At 47.7% G+C, this 15806-nt stretch overlaps 1 protein-coding gene across 1 annotated transcript in view; it reads right to left on the bottom strand.

Annotated features, from left to right (window-relative positions):
• LOC101543665 (protein ZGRF1) overlaps window positions 1–13975 on the bottom strand; it is a 35385-nt gene extending 21410 nt beyond the window's left edge. Inside the window, exons 1-6 of the mRNA XM_055141920.1 lie at window positions 13925–13975; window positions 13127–13210; window positions 10119–10304; window positions 9324–9426; window positions 2445–2968; window positions 1145–1283 (exon numbers count right to left, since the gene is read on the bottom strand). Of these exons, the coding sequence (XP_054997895.1) occupies window positions 1145–1283; window positions 2445–2968; window positions 9324–9426; window positions 10119–10304; window positions 13127–13210; window positions 13925–13975 (1087 nt within the window). The remainder of the gene's footprint in view (window positions 1–1144; window positions 1284–2444; window positions 2969–9323; window positions 9427–10118; window positions 10305–13126; window positions 13211–13924) is intronic.
• Window positions 13976–15806: the final 1831 nt, after the last annotated feature.

Below are 15806 nucleotides of genomic sequence, written 5' to 3' on the forward strand. Positions count from 1 at the left end.
AGAATTAACAACTGTTTACATAACCATGTTTAAAATACGTTAAAAGCTATAAATTCCACTGGAGCAACAGTACAGAGTTTACACGCTTGCCTTATAGTTCGATCCCCAACACCCCACATCATTTCCCCAGCACACTTTGTTTTTGTTCTTGTTTTTTTTAACTTTTTCATTGAATCATTGAGATAGATCCATACAGCTCTTCACGATTGGATTCCATACAGTATTCCAAGCCCAATCCCTCCACCAGTGCCCCCAGCTTACCCCCACCCCTGCCTGCCTCTATGGCATGCGTTTAATCCCTCTCTCTCTTTCCCCCTCTCTCTCTTTCTCTCTCTGTCTCTCTGTCCTCTGTCTCCCACCCCCCATCTCTCTCTTTCTCTCTCTCTTTCTCCACCCCCCCATCCTGCTTTGGGGCATTGTGCTTTGCAATACTGATATGGAAAGGTTATCAAAAATATCCCTTTACCTCCTTTAAACACTCAGTTCTTGTCCAGCGGCCCGCAGCACTTTGAAAATGTGCTTGGTCTCTCTTTGAGAGATCCACAAAGTCAAAATTAAAAAAACTGTATGTATATAGTTGCTCCCCCTTATAAAACTTGATTTTGACATGAAATAAGAATAAAGCTAGGGGCTGGAGCGATAGTACAGCGGGTAGGGCGTTTGCCTTGCACACGGCCAACCTGGGTTCAATTCCCAGCATCCCATATGGTCCCCCGAGCACCATCAGGAGTAATTCCTGAGTGCAGAACCAGGAGTAACCCCTGTGCATCATCAGGTATGACCCAAAAAAGCAAAAAGAAAAAGAAAGGATAAAGCTAGTGGTTTCAAACTGGGTTAAGGGGCCGGACCGGAGAGGGAGTACAGGGACACAGCTTGCACACTGGCTGCGCCCAGTTTGAATCCCTGGCACCACAAATGGTCTCTGAGCAGAATGAGGAATAGCCTCTGAGCATTGCTGGGTGTGGGAAACAAGCAGAAAAAGTAAAAACCTTAAAAAAACAGGAGTGAGTGTGGAACATAACAGGTGCCAAGTAGAGAATTCAATATGAACATTCACAAAATGGTGATATTCTTTCTCACAATGATACACAACTTATATTAAACCACAGTCAATCATAATAAAATAAGACGATAATAATCATACCTATGAGACAAGATGTAAAAATCTGTTTGTACTGTGCAGGAGACTGAAAGACAGCTGGTATGTGGACGTGCCTTTGGGGAAGATAAGCAGATTTTGTTTTCTGCCCACTTGGGAAGCATAGCTCAGAGCCATTTACCTCCTGAAATGAAATAATCCAGGTTATTCTAACTGCTTCAAAAAATTCGTTTTACTAAGGAGCAAATCACTTTCTATTGATTTAAGAAAATAAACATATTTTGTTTTTCAAAACCCTCCAAAATCATTTTCTAATTATAAGTGAGAACCTAAGTAGAGCAAGAATGATTCTCCTGGGCACTTTTAGCTATAAACAAAACTATCCTTTCCTTGATACGCTTTCAGATCTTTTAATTTTTTTAGGGAAAATGTAACTGATGTGAATGTATCACTATGTATTAATACTCCTAGACACAACTATTTTAAGAATTGTTGCAGGCTGGGGTTCCACTCTGTAAAGTACTTATCTTCTAAGCTAAGGTCCTGGGCTCAGTCCCCAGCACTGAGAGAAAAAAAAAAAAAATCCCCCTAAATTCAGCAAATTGTTGCAATGAGTATAAATTATGACAGACCTGACAATGACCTGATCAGAAGAACAGAGGGGACACTGACAAGGATCCTGGTAAAGGCTGTGGTGGGACAGAATAAAATGATCCCCCAAGTATCTATTATCTGCCGGATACTCAAATACTGGACTTTCAAATACTTAATTTCACTTATGGCTCCAAGCACAAGGCAAAGAAATGATTTTTTGGTGGGAGGAGATGGGGAACCACACCCGGCTGTGCCCAGGGATCACTCAGTTTAGGGACCAGACGGGATGCTGGGATGGAAACCAGGGTCAGCTACATGCAAGCAAATGTGCTACCATTGCTCTGGCCTCAACAAGGAAAGAATTTAAGTCAAAAAAGATGGGAACGCAGCTATTGTTCTAGAGAAGTTAAAGTTAAAATTCATTAGCTCTTGGGGCTGGAGCAATAGCACAGCGGGTAGGGAGTTTGCCTTGCACGTGGTCGGCCAGGGTTCGATTCCCAGCATCCCATATGGTCCCCTGAGCACCGCCAGAAGTAAGTAATTCCTGAGTGCAGAGCCAGGAGTAACCCCTGTGCATTGCGGGTATGACCCAAAAAAGAGAGGGAAAAAAAAGTCACTAGCTCTCAGAGCTGATCCAGTGTCAATATAATTTCTCTCCTTCTTCCACTGAAAGCCCGCACCAAGACCCAGGGCAGCCTGGCCCACCCCGAGCGTGCCCTCCCGAGCGTGCCCTCCCGGGGCGTGAACTCACGGGGAACGCTTTGCTTCCGGACCCCGGGTCCTGGCTGCCGCAGGCCTGCTGCTGGGGCCCAAGCATGTCCTTGATCCTCTGCAAGCGCTCAGAGTCTGCGGGGCCGGCGTGCAGGGCGTCCTGCGGCCTGGGCCCCGGGCCCCTGACATGCTTGGTACAGGCGCCATCTACCGGGTCACGCTCCGTGCCGCCCTGCGTGAGGTTTTGATATTTCAGCCACTTGCTTGCAGCAGCTTCTCTGTGGAGGCGTCGTGACGCAGCCCTCGGACTCGCGGCTCTGGATGCTTGAGGGAAGCCCGTTCCCCGGTTCCCAAAGCCTGACGCCGGAAGTGCAGAGTCTTCTTGCAAGCCCGGCAGCGGGAACCCGGACGCCTCCTGGCCGTCCCAGGGCGTTGGGTGAGGACGGAGAGCAAAGCCGGGTGGGTCAGCAGCAGGAGGCAAAGCGGTGAGCGGAGCTTGGGTTCCACCGACTAATGGAAGCTCTGCAAGGTTTCTGTTCTCCAGAAAACTAGACTTTTCCATTACTGGAGGGAGAAAAATGCCTATGAAATAAAACTGCATTGTCAGCCAGCACCCGACTCTAGTATAAACATCTGAACAAAACAGAGAGAAGTATGCACTTGCACTTGCCTGGCTCCCTCTTCAAAACACAACTTGTATCATTTTATCTCCTTTGTTAAAAATGTAATGATTAGGGCTGGAGCGATAGTGGGTTGGGCATTTGCCTTGCACGCGGCCAACCTGGGTTCAATCCCCAGCATCCCATATAGTCCCCCGAGCACCACCAGAGTAATTCCTGAGTGCAGAGCCAGGAGTAACTCCTGTGCACCGCCAGGTGTGACCCAAAAAGCAAAAAACAAACAAACAAAAACCCCCAAAAACCTGTAATGGTTTTGGGCCCGGAAGTGGCTCAAAGGCTGAAGACATGCTCTGCATGTAGGATTCCCAGTTTGATCCCAGCGCCCCATGTTGGCTGAGCACCAGCCGAGCACTGAGCCAGGACCAGGTCCTGAGCACTGCTGGACATGGCCCAGGAGGACAAATAATAATTTTGTTTGTGTTTTTGGGCCACACTCAGTGGCGCTCAGGGCTTCCTTCTGCCTCTGCACTCCGGGTCACTCCCGGCAGGGCTGGGACTACAAATGATGCTAAGGATCAAACCCGGGTCAGCTGCGTGCAAGGCAGCATAAATTTGGTAGACTTCCTGTTTTGTTGGACCTAAGCTTGGCGAGCCCCTGGGAAATGGCACAGAGGGAAGTGAGTGGATGAGTATTTGAAAAAGCAGTAGGCTGTGTTGCTAGCACGCTATGTTTTTGCATGCGGGAGCCCCAGGACTGATCCCTGGTCCCAGCTGGGCCCCCAAGCCCTGCCATGAGCTGCTCCTGAGCTTTTCCATGAGTGGCTCAAAGCCCTGCTGCCCCCTGCCAAACATATAGAACAATCAAGCACTGACAGAAAAATGCAAACTTCATCGAGTCAAACTCCTGAATAACTGGAATCATCCATCCCCTCCCTGTTACGTGTTTCCGAAAACCACAGCTGCCATGCCCACTCCCCTCTACCTCACAACCAGCAAGCCTTGTCCAAGCCGACCCAGGGCACACCCCACCCCTCCACTCAACGCAGTTCTTTCTTTCATTTGTCTCTGTTTGGGGGCCACACCTGTATGTGCTCAGGGCTTACTCCTGCGTTCGGGGTGAGTCCTGGGAGTGCTCAGGGGACCCTATGGGGATGGTGGTGCTGGGGATTAAAACCAGGTCGGCCTGCAAGGCAAGGAAGTGCCTGACCAGCTACAGTATCTTTCCTGGCCACAGTTTTTCCCTTTAATCTGTCTATGGCCACAAGACTCACCTATAGCTTCGTCTCTCACCAAATGTAACTTCAGGAATCAAGGGCAGATACATTGATATTATAAGATATGTTAATATTACAAGAGAAATTAGTGAAGGGGTACTATTAAAAGCATATTAAACTTATTTAGAAGCAGGAAGTTACTTGGAGGGACAAGAAAAAAGCATATGAAAACACAGAGGCCTGAGATGCAAGGGCGGTAGCGGCAGGTGGGACTTCCTGATAGTCTCAGAGCGGAAAAGGGGATTATGTTACCGCACCTGTGGTGATCTGTCACTTGGTCAGGTACTCGCACTGAATCAGTACCCGGGAGGGAAAGAAGCTTCAGGTGGGTGCTGGAGCGCGAGCTTTGAGAGGCAGAGACAGTGGTAAAAGCCATTCTTGGGTTTGATTTTGGTTTTAGGGAACATGCCCAGCAGTGCTCAGGGCTACTCCTGGCTCAGCTCTCAAGGAACCAAGTGGTGTAGGGATCCTGCATGCAAACCCGGCCCTTCAAGTGGTCTCACTACTAAAAGACACCTTTAGATATCTCTGATGAGAAATTGACGGAGGAAAAAAGGAACCAAGTATTGTATCTAGAAGGAGTAGCCATGTATAATAGAAAACGTCAAAAGCAGGAGGGCATGAGGGAAGCCTTAGGAGATAGGACAACGGATCTGTTTCCAAGATATTTTCACTCGGTAACAATCTCTTCCAATAAAAGGTCCATTTGACATGGACAGATATCAGAACAGTACGGTAACTGCCACCACAGTTAAGCAAATCCAGATCACCAGGCCGAGCTGCTGTGAGGGCCTCCTCAGAGAACTCGAATATGAAGTCCGCATCTCTTGAATTCAGAGGAAGAGCAGAAACAGGTCTGAAGGTTGAGAGACTTGGTTCTGTTGAGGTCACCTAGCCAGAGAGAAACAAAGCTGCAGACCACAACCTCCTCCGTGCCTTTCCACGGCTGGCATTCATCTAGCCGTCAAAGTCTGGGCAATTCTGTTTCAAAGATTTATGTCTACCACTAGTGGGATAAAGAGTCTTTCAAAAGACACAGGATAGAGGGGCTGGAGCGATAGCACAGCAGGTAGGGCGTTTGCCTTGCATGCGGCTGACCTGGGTTTGATTCCCAGCATCCCATATGGTCCCCTGAGTACTACCAGAAGTAATTCCTGAGTGCAGAGCCAGGAGTAACCCCTGTGCATTGCTGGGTGTGACCCAAAAAGCGGGAAAAAAAAAGACAGGCTAGAATAAACCCATTAAAGAATTAAAGATGTTGGGGCTGGAGCAATAGCACAGCAGATAGGGCGTTTGCCTTGCACTCGGCCGACCCGGGTTCAATTCCCAGCATCCCATATGGTCCCCTGAGCACCGCCAGGAGTAACCCCTGTGCATTGCCGGGTGTGACACAAAAAGAAAAAAAAATAGACAGTGAAATACAGACCCTCTGCCCCATTGACCTTATTTGAAATGGATCAGATGGATCAGATTCAGGCCTGGCTTTATCTGAGTTGTGGGGTTTGGCGTGTGATGGTCAATTTCAGTGTAAGCAGCTGAGGCTAAGTGATGCTGAGAAGCTAGAATTCCCTGCAGCTCCCCAGACCGGCTTATCTACAGCTGACCCAACTTCAACAGACTGCTCCCCCGAGGAGTAGATTCTCGATACACTTCAGACCAAAGTCATGTTCTTTCCTACTGATGATTTACTCCTCGTCATATTATTCCTCTCTGTGCAACACTACCATCCTCCTTAAAGCAGCTTAATTTTGCTGCTGCTTCTTGAACCTACTAGGATGCTCACATTTTATGCCCAGAGGAACAGACTAAGAGGCTGGAAGTGTGGAGGAATCCAGAGACTGTCTGTAGGGTTTATAACGGAGGCTGAGTTTAGGGGAGGGTTATTTCACTTGGAACTGCTTACTCTGAGTGTTTTGAACTCGTTACAATGTGTATGTGTGTGCTTTCTTTCTTTGAGTAGGCGACAGTGACTGCGGACAGTCCATACATCCATTGGAAAGCGTTTTCCCAAGCAGCCATGTGGTGTTGGCCCCGCGCTGGGAGCTAAGGCCGTGGAGGTGGGCAGGGACTCTGGGTTCCAGGGGCCCGTCTGGGAGAAGAAACCAATGGGACCAGGGACAGTGCTTCCCATGTGGGTGAGCAGGTGCAAGAGGGGGGTGCTGTGTTTGCTTCGAGAAGAGTCCGGGGGGAGCTGAGTGATTTTGCCCCCTGCCAGCGGGGTGGTGGGTCCAATGAGTCTGGGAGTCTCTGCCTGAGTGTGTCCCCTACAAGCCCATCCGGGCTCAGCGATCTCGTTCCTCTCGTCAAAACTCCGCCGTTCCCAATCTGTCTGGGTGCAGGAAGGCTCGTCACGGGTCCTGTCCAGCCTCCCGGCAAGCTCAGGTCCCTCCCCTGCTCTTGGACCCCCCTTCCCACCTCTCTCCTTTACTCTGTCAGCCCCCACTACCCCGCCACCCTTGCGGTCCTGCGAGCAGCCTGTGCCCACAGCCTGCAGCTCCCTCCATTCACCTGAGAGATTTCCTTGACGCCCGCGGGAGAGTTCCACGCCTCTGGACTCCCTGGGCCCTTCCGGAGCACTGCTATTCCCCACGGCTCTCAGGCCCTCAGAGCTGCTCCACACTCGCTTACTGCCTCCCTTCTCTAGAACGTTCTCAAATAGCAGGCCTTTTATTATTATTTGTTAATTGAGACGGCACTGGACCGTGTTTGCATTAGGAGTGTAATTTCACCCCTCTTCGAATGTCACAGCTACGACAAAGTGCCGATATCCCCAGGGCAGGCCTCTGCTCGCTGGCGGCCTAGTGCTGGCACCTCGAATGGTGCAGCTGTTGGTAGTGGCTTAAGTTATACTTGATGAATGAGTGAGTTGATTATCTCTCTCACCTTGTAGGCATTTAAAGAAAGTTAGATAAGTATTTTGTGCATCTACACTGAAGTAGAGAAGGATGACTTCTTACAAGTCTAGGAAGAGGTACAGAGGGTAAGGGACTTGCTTCACACACAGCTGACCCGGTTTCAAGTCTTGGTGGCAGAAATGGCTCCCCAACCACTGTCAGGTGTGATCCTTGAGCACTGCCAAGTGTGGCCCAAAAGCAAAAACAAAAACAAAAAAAGACAAGAATAAGAAAGAAGACCTAACTCTGAGCTCAGGGATCATTCCTGACAGGGATAAGGGAATTATATGGGATCCCATTTGGGTTTTTTATTTTTTTTTTTGCTTTTTGGGTCACACCTAGCAATGCTCAGGGGTTATTCCTGACTATGCACTCAGGAATTACTCCTGGCGGTGCTCAGGGGACCGTATGGGATGCTGGGAATTGAACCTGGGTCAGCTACATGCAAGGCAAACGCCCTACCCGCTGTGCTACCTGCTCCAGCCCCCGATCCCATTTTTTAAAATAAATTTTGTATTTCATAGTAAAATTTCATGGTTAGTTTTATATGTTATATATAGTTTCAATGACAATTATGCTTGGGCACTTATATAATTTGTTGCTATTATTGGGACTCTGTTTCTAGCTTGGTTAGGAAAGTTATGAATTGAATCTTATCATCTGCTCTCTCACAAAAAAAAAAAACACCTCTGGAGGTACCAAAGAGCTAGTACAGCGGGTAAGGTGCTTGCCTTGCACGTGGCTGGCCTGCGTTCAATCCCTGGCATCCCATATGGTCCGCTGAAGCCACCAGGAGTGGCCCCTGAGGCAGAGCCAGGAGTAAACCCTGAGCACCACCACCTGAGGCCTAAAAACCAAAGACCAAAATGAAGCCAAAAAGGAACTGGGAAAAGGGGTTCCCATGCTTGTGACTGGCCCTGGAACACAGTAATGCTAAGCTGCCCCTTTTATAATTTGGGACGGGAGTCTGGCCACGTCGTGGTGTGCGGGGGCTACTCCCGGCTGCACTGTGTGCCGCTCAGGGGCCAGGGCGTGCTGGGGCTCGAACTGGGTCAGCAGCAGGCAAGGCGGGCCCCTAACTCCTGTCATGCCACTCCAGCCCAGGCAGGGAATTCTTACACTTCACTCCTCAGGTTGAATTGATTCTCCTATTTCTTCTTTTCTAATTCTGTACACCTCTGAGGTCATGTTGCAAAAAGCAACACATGTCTGAACAACAAAGATGAGAGCAGTTGTCCACATTTTATTATTTGTTCTAGTAGAAACGACTCTGCCTTTTCATCCCTAAAATAATGCAGGCTGACTGTTGATAAAGATTCTTTTTTGTTCTAAGTGAGTTATGATAGGCCAACAGTATTCAAGAACGGCGGGACCCTCGGTCCCCCACGCTCTGTGCACAGGGTTCTCAACATCCCTCAGTAAAGCTCATCAAGAAAATACCTTCCTGGGGCTGAAGCTATAGCACAGCGGGTGGGGCGTCTGCCTTGCAGGCGGCCGACCTGGGTTCGAATCCCAGCATCCCATCTGGTCTCCTGAGCACCTCGAGGGGTAATTCCTGAGTGCAGAGCCAGGAGTGACCCCTGTGCATGGCCGGATGTGACCCAAAAAGAAAAAAAAAATACCTTCCCACCCATTCCTTCTGCCCCCCCTTCTTGGTCATGTTTTAAAAGTACCTAGTCTTAAGATTTTTATCTTTGATTTTTATTGATTCATGACTTATAAACTACCAAAATGATTTACTCAAGTATTAAAACTTTGTTTATAGTATACCTTATTTGTTTCCCAAGAAGTCCTCTCTGCTGATTTAAAATTATAATCCAAATAGTGATATAAATGTTCGGGATTTTTAGGAAGGAAACCTAAAGATGCTTTGGGGGAGAAAAAGCATAGATCTTTACATAAATTTGTTCAAAGTCAGATAACTTCTTAAATATTATATCTTTTGGCGTTTTTGTTTTTTGGGGGCCACCCCTGGCAGTGCTCAAGGTTGACTCCTGGCTTTGTGCTCAGGGATCACTCCTGATGGGTTTGCAGGACCTATGGGGTGCCTGGGATCAAATTCAAGTCAGCTGCGTGCAAGGCAAGTGCCTTATCCACTGTACTCTCTGGCCCAATGATATATTTTACTTACAATCATTTTCAAATGAGTCTTTCTCAGATTCAATTACTGCTCGATAACTGTCTTCAATATTAAAGCTAGTACTTCCTTTTGGAAAGTAGTCTTCATTTGGGAACTAGAAAACAAGAGGTCAATTTATCCGTTTATTTTGTAAAAAGAAAAATCCATGTGCACAGCTATCTATACACTCACATACTGCTTAGTTATAAAGAAGCAGAGAATAATGGGAATTAGTTCTAAAACTCATTCTATTCATTAAAGCAGAGTATAGTAAACACCATCAAGTATCATGCCTTACATTTAGTTCCCATTTTATCTCTGAACTAGAGATGCACCTTAAAACTGATGACAGTCTTACATGTCTTTAACACAAACATAACCTGTGACAATAGTTATCACTCCCCATACATGTTCAACACTATGCAAATTAGTAACTCTTCATGTAATGATCACTTGATTAGAAGTCTGAACAGTTATTTTCAGACATGTTAAGTAATTTTGCTACTTTGATGTCTTTCAAGAACCACACTTTTTAATTTTTCTTTGGCTTTTTGGGTCACATCCAGCAATGCTCAGGGATTACTCTTGGCTCTGCACTCAGGAATTACTCCTGGTGGTGTACAGGGTCCACATGGGGTGCCGGGAATCGAACCCAGGTTGGCCGCGTGCAAGGCAAATGCCCTACCCACTGTGCTATATCGTTCCAGCCCCATCATCCACAGAAATTTAAATGGACCGTTTTTGCAGTATTTAGCCCTGACATAAAGAAAATGACATGGCAAGATGCAACTATGAAAATATTTTTACCTGCAAGAAGTCAGCCTGCACGTCAGTGCCCGGAGCCTGTGGTGCCAGCAACCAAGCGCGGGCTATGTGACTCTCACCCTGGACGTTCCCGGGAAACAGACTGTGTCCCCAAGGAGAGCTGGGCCCTCTGAGCATCACAGCACCGGCAGCGGATCCTTTCACTTGGTGCCCTTGAAACTCAACAGGCTACGGGCAGACCATCAACAATGAATAACGCAGCTACACCGAACAAGCTCTCACGGGCTTAGCACATACTCCGCCCAAGTTCCTGCTTTTTGTTCTTTTTCGTATCGGGGATTGAACCCAGGTCTCTCGTGTCACGCATGAGCCCTGCCACGAGATCCCTGGCCCTGCACCTGCTTCTGACTTGTCTACTAGCTGCCCCTCCCTCCGCTGTCCGTCCTTGCCGTTTATCTGGGGCTGACAGCTGGCTGTGCTCGGGAATCACTTCTGGTGGGGCTCGGAGACATATGGGGTTCCGGGGATTGAGACCACGAACTCTCAGGCTTACTGCAAGAGGACTGGTGGGCTCAGCGTCTCCTGAGAGCAGAGGCCTGAGAATCGGGCATAATAATAACACATCCTTCAGGACACTTAAGCCTTCAAGATTCAAATGGCTTCCTCTGCTGCCCCCTTGAGGGCACTAAGATTTTTCACTTCAGACCCATAACAAAGCCAGCCCAGAATGGGGAAAAGAAGATTGCTAATAGTGGAAAAAATATAAAGTAGTTTATTTCTAATGGATAAATGACTACAATTATGTTAATATGGAACTGGAACAGTCCCTTATTTTATTCTATTTATTTATTTATTTTACTTTTTTGGGGTCACACCCGGTGATGCACAGGGGTTACTCCTGGCTCATGCACTCAGGAACTACTCCTGGCGGTGCTGGGGAGACCAAATGGGATGCCGGGGATCGAACCCAGGTCGGCCGCGTGCAAGGCAAACGCCCTACCTGCTGTGCTATCGCTCCAGCCCCCAGTCCCTTATTTTAAAGTGAGTGTGAATCACACGTTTGAAAGGAAAAGCAAATCTAAGTTGCCCCAATGGGGCTGGGGGTGTGGCTGACGTGGCAGTTGGTGCCTTGCGTGTGAGAGGCCCCAGTTGGACTCCCTGCCCATCCCAGCCCCAGCACTGCCAGCTGTAGCCCCTACTAAAAAAAAAAAGATAACAAAATGCCAACAGGTAGGGCATTTGCCTTGCACACAGCTGGCCCAGGTTTGATCCCCAGCATCCTGTATGGTCCCCTGAGCACCGCCAGGAGTAATTCCTGAGCACAGAGCAAGGAGTAACCCCTGTGCATTACCAGGTGTGACCCCAAAAGCAAAAAACAATAAAATAATAACACAAGAACAACAACAACAACAATAATAATGGGCTGGAGCAATAGCAGAACGGGTAGGGCGTTTGCCTTGTGCGCGGCCAACCGAGGTTTGATTCCCAACATCTCATATGGTCCCTGGAGCACCGCCAGAAGTAATTTCTCAGTGCAAAGCCAGGAGTAACCCCTGTGCATTGCCAGGTGTGACCCAAAGAGCCAAAAAAAAAAAAAAGTGATTGGAATTTGGAATTTTACCCAGTACTGTTTTTACTCTATGCTAATCTCCTCTGTATCATTCCAATTTTAGTATATGTGCTGGCAAAGCGAGCACAATTAAAACAGTATTTATCTAATTCTTTATCTGAAGTGCTATACCCACAGCAATCTTTGTTAAAGCATATAGGCATTTTAGGTGATGATTATTATAATGAAGGGAAAAGACAGGTGCTTTTCTGAATATTTAAAGGCACTCTACCATGATATTCTATTTCCATATTTAGAATTTATAGTCATTATCTTTAGTTGTTCTCGGAGAGCCCACCCACATGGGAGAGCCTGGCAAGCTACCCATGGCGTATTTGATATGCCAAAAACAGTAACAACAAGTCTCACGATGGAGACGTTACTGGTGCCCGCTTGAGCAAATCAGTGAGCAATGGGATGACAGTGACAGTGAATAATAATAACAATAATAATAATAATAATAATGCTCACATAGAGGGGGCTTTTTTGTTGAAAATACTCTTAATTTTTAAAATATTTTAATCAAGAAAGTCTCAAGTATTAAAGACTGCCTAGATGGGCTTTGTTTGGTGAGAGGTACATTGTTTCCACAGATGCTTTATTTTCTCTGCGGCCTGTGGAGCTCTCTGTGGTCTTAGAATAGAACTGCTATTTGCAAAACCTAATCACTGACATGCAGTTGTGTTCATCGGTGTATGTGTGCGCCCGTGGGTCCCAGGACCTGAGCCACATTCTGGCCCCTGGCAATTTCTGATGCATAGGAGACAGTCCAGTTCAGATTAGAGCCCGGGCTATATCTATCAATTTCTGATGTACGGGAGACAGTCCAGTCCAGATTAGAGCCCGGGCTATATCTATCAATTTCTGATGCACGGGAGACAGTCCAGATTAGAGCCCGGGCTATATCTACTACACACTGAGCCAGTAGAGGGGAGTGGACAGATCAAATTAAAGGCTATTCAAGGCTTCATTTCCGTTCTCCACAAAACATTCATTAATTGTACCAATCATTTCCTGTTTGGTTTTTTTTGGGGCCACAACCTGGAGTACTCAGGGCTTCCTCCTCGCTCTTTGCTCAGTGACCATGCCTGATGGTGCTCTGGGGACCATAAAGGGTGCCAGGAATGGAACCCAACTTGGCCACATGCAAAGCAAGCACCTTAACCCCTGCACCCTCTCTACAACTTGCTGCCATATCTATGTCCAACCCCCAAGACATCATATGTCTGTTGTTTATTAACTCATTAGTAACAGAGTAAGGGATCAAGACCAAAAAGCAAAAAAAGTGGTTCCTTTCTCTTGTTCTTAAAACCAGACACATTTGTTATATCACTGACCTGTCTGCGGAAACTGTAACACTTACGGAGGGTTGGGGTGGAGGGGAATAAACAATAGGAAAATACGGGTGGCAAGAAAAATCAATGTTTTCCATAAATTTTACCTGAGGGTCACAGGCCGCTATCTCTATTTGTCTGGGAGTAACAGCTACAAAAGCAGGCTCCTCTTCAGTGTTCAAGGCAAAGAACTAGAACAAAATAGTAACAAGTACAGGGCTGCATCGTTCTTGAGCTGTTCCTGACTCTCAAGGGAAAGCCTTCTGCAAATGCAGGGTCAGATGTGACCTTTGAACACATACTTGCTGGGGCTGGAGAAGTCAGCTCAGTGGGGAGGTGCTTGCCTTGCACGCGGCCATCCAGGTCTGATCCCTGACATCATATTGGTCCCCCAGGCGCCGCCAGGAGCAAGCCCTGACACAGCTGAGTGTGGCCTCGAAACCAATACATTTTTAAAAAGTGATCTTTTGTGGGGATTTGGGGGCTGTGCTATAGGGCCAGGAGGCCAGGAGACCCTTTCAACCACCCAGCTGGTGGGTGGGTCAGTGTGAGGCCCGAGAGGGCAGCTCTGACCCCATGGGGCCCAGACCCCCCAGGCCTGTACCCCACTATGTTCGCAGCTGCACCCAGCGATTCTTGGGGGACCTTATGGTGCTACAGTACCACAGATTTTGCTTATAATGAGGGATTTGATATTTAACCGAATTCCCAACTCCTACTAACTGCACAGGACACTTCACAAAGGGCAGCAGGCCCAGGCTCACCTGTCCACTATGGAAGGGCAGACAAAGAAGTTCAACTGTGTGTGAGAACTACGGCTTCATAACATACAAACTAAACTGTATCCCATTACCTCTACATACAAATAGCATGCCTGGAGACTCTACATTTAAAAGTGAACTCACCTCCAAAGATTGAAGTGGTTCAGCAGGTTCTACCTCATTTTCTTTTAGCATCTTAGAAACAGAACATTAATAGATGTGAGATAAACAGAACATTAATACATGTAAGATAAATTAACAAGCAATAGTAAGCTATAAAAATATGTAGAATTTATACTAGACATAAGAAAGACAGGAATAGGGGCTGGAGCGATAGTATAGCAGTAGGCGCTTGCATGCGGCTGACCCGGGTTTGATCCCCAGCACTCCATATGCCTCCTGAGCACGGCCAGGAGTCACTTGTGAGCACCGAGCCAGGACTGACCATTGAGCACTGCCAGGTGTGGCCCAAGTCGCCTCAACCCCCCATAAAAATCAATGTGAACTGAGAAGTCTTTTCTGACCCACGTGAGTCCTCTGCATTACTCTAACCTCTACAAATTCTAGAACAGTCTCTAGCAGCACAAGACAACATACTGCTAAAAATACCTATTTACCTGTTGAGAACCCTGGTCCAGGTGGGGAGGCTTTGGCACAGCTCGTGAGGTGACTGCAGACACTGGTCCCCCAGCTACAAGGGAATAAGATGAACATCTTATTCTTCACACAGATACTAGTATGCTAATATTTCTTTCTTTTTGGGGGTCACACCCAGCAATGCACAAGAGTTACTCCTGGCTCTGTACTCAGGAATTACTCCTGGTGGTGCTCAGGGGACCACGTGGGACGATGGGGATCGAACCTGGGTTGTCCACGTGCAAGGCAAACGCCCTACCCACTGGGCTATTGCCCCGGCCCCCCACTAATATTTCTTAAACTTATCTTTTGGAACACACCTGGCAATGCTCAAAGCTTACTCCTGTCTCTACACTCGCATCACTCCTGGCAAGGCTCAGGGGACCCTACTCTGTCAGGGATCAAACCCAGGTAGGCCATGGGCAAGGCCAGCGCTCTCCCCGCTGTACTATCACTTTGGCCCCTGTTAAGCTTAATTATAAAGTGAAACAGGAGAGCCTATCATACAGAGGGTGGTTAAATAGACCCAGATCCAGTAAGAATCAGTGCTTGGCTTTGTCTTGAAATTGAAGTTGGGCTGTTGGGCTGGAGCTATAGTACAGGGGATAGTGTGCCTTGCCTGACGCCAACCCGAACTTGGTTTCTGGCACCCCATGTGGCCCCCTGAGCCCACCCAGGACTAATCCTGAGCCGAGAGCCAAAAGTAGGCCCTGCGTATCAACAGTATCCCTGTGAACCCCCCTCTTGTGCATTGCTGGGTGTGACCAAAAAAAGTCATTTGGGGGCCATACCCAGCAGTGTTCAGGGTGGGGGGGGGTCATATAGTGTCAGAGACTGAACCCACCTTACCCACCCGACCACTGTTTCCCTACACCACCACCCCAATGTGCCTTCTGGGGTCTCCAGTGCACGCGACTGTCCAGCAGAGGTGGGTGGGCCACCCTGCTTCCCAGCCCAGCTGGCTTCTGGTGACCTATTTAATACACTTTTCACACCCGGATTTTGTTGGTAACTGCCTTTAAAATGGTCCCCAGCACAGGCCTATCTAGTGCCGAGTGCCAAAAAGCTGTGATGTCCGTCAGGAAGATTTGCGCATTGATGTTTTATTCAGGTGGGACTTGTTGAGCTCCTGGCCTCGAGTTCAATGGCAGTGAGCCAACAATCTATTGTAAAGGTGGCTGAAAATGGCACACACAAGCAGGTTTCCATGTTGATTGGTATTTCTCCTGAGTGGTAATTCAGGGCTTTCACTGCTTTCAAGACTGTGGCTACCACAAATGAGAATCGACTATAAGCCTCATTTCCCAAAATGAGGTCATTTCCCAAAAATTAAATGTTAACTCCTAAAGCTTCATATTAGGGACTTATGACATTCTATGTGATCAACCCA

Source organism: Sorex araneus, chromosome 6 (genome assembly GCF_027595985.1).
Source record: "Sorex araneus isolate mSorAra2 chromosome 6, mSorAra2.pri, whole genome shotgun sequence".
Taxonomy (NCBI): domain Eukaryota; kingdom Metazoa; phylum Chordata; class Mammalia; order Eulipotyphla; family Soricidae; genus Sorex; species Sorex araneus.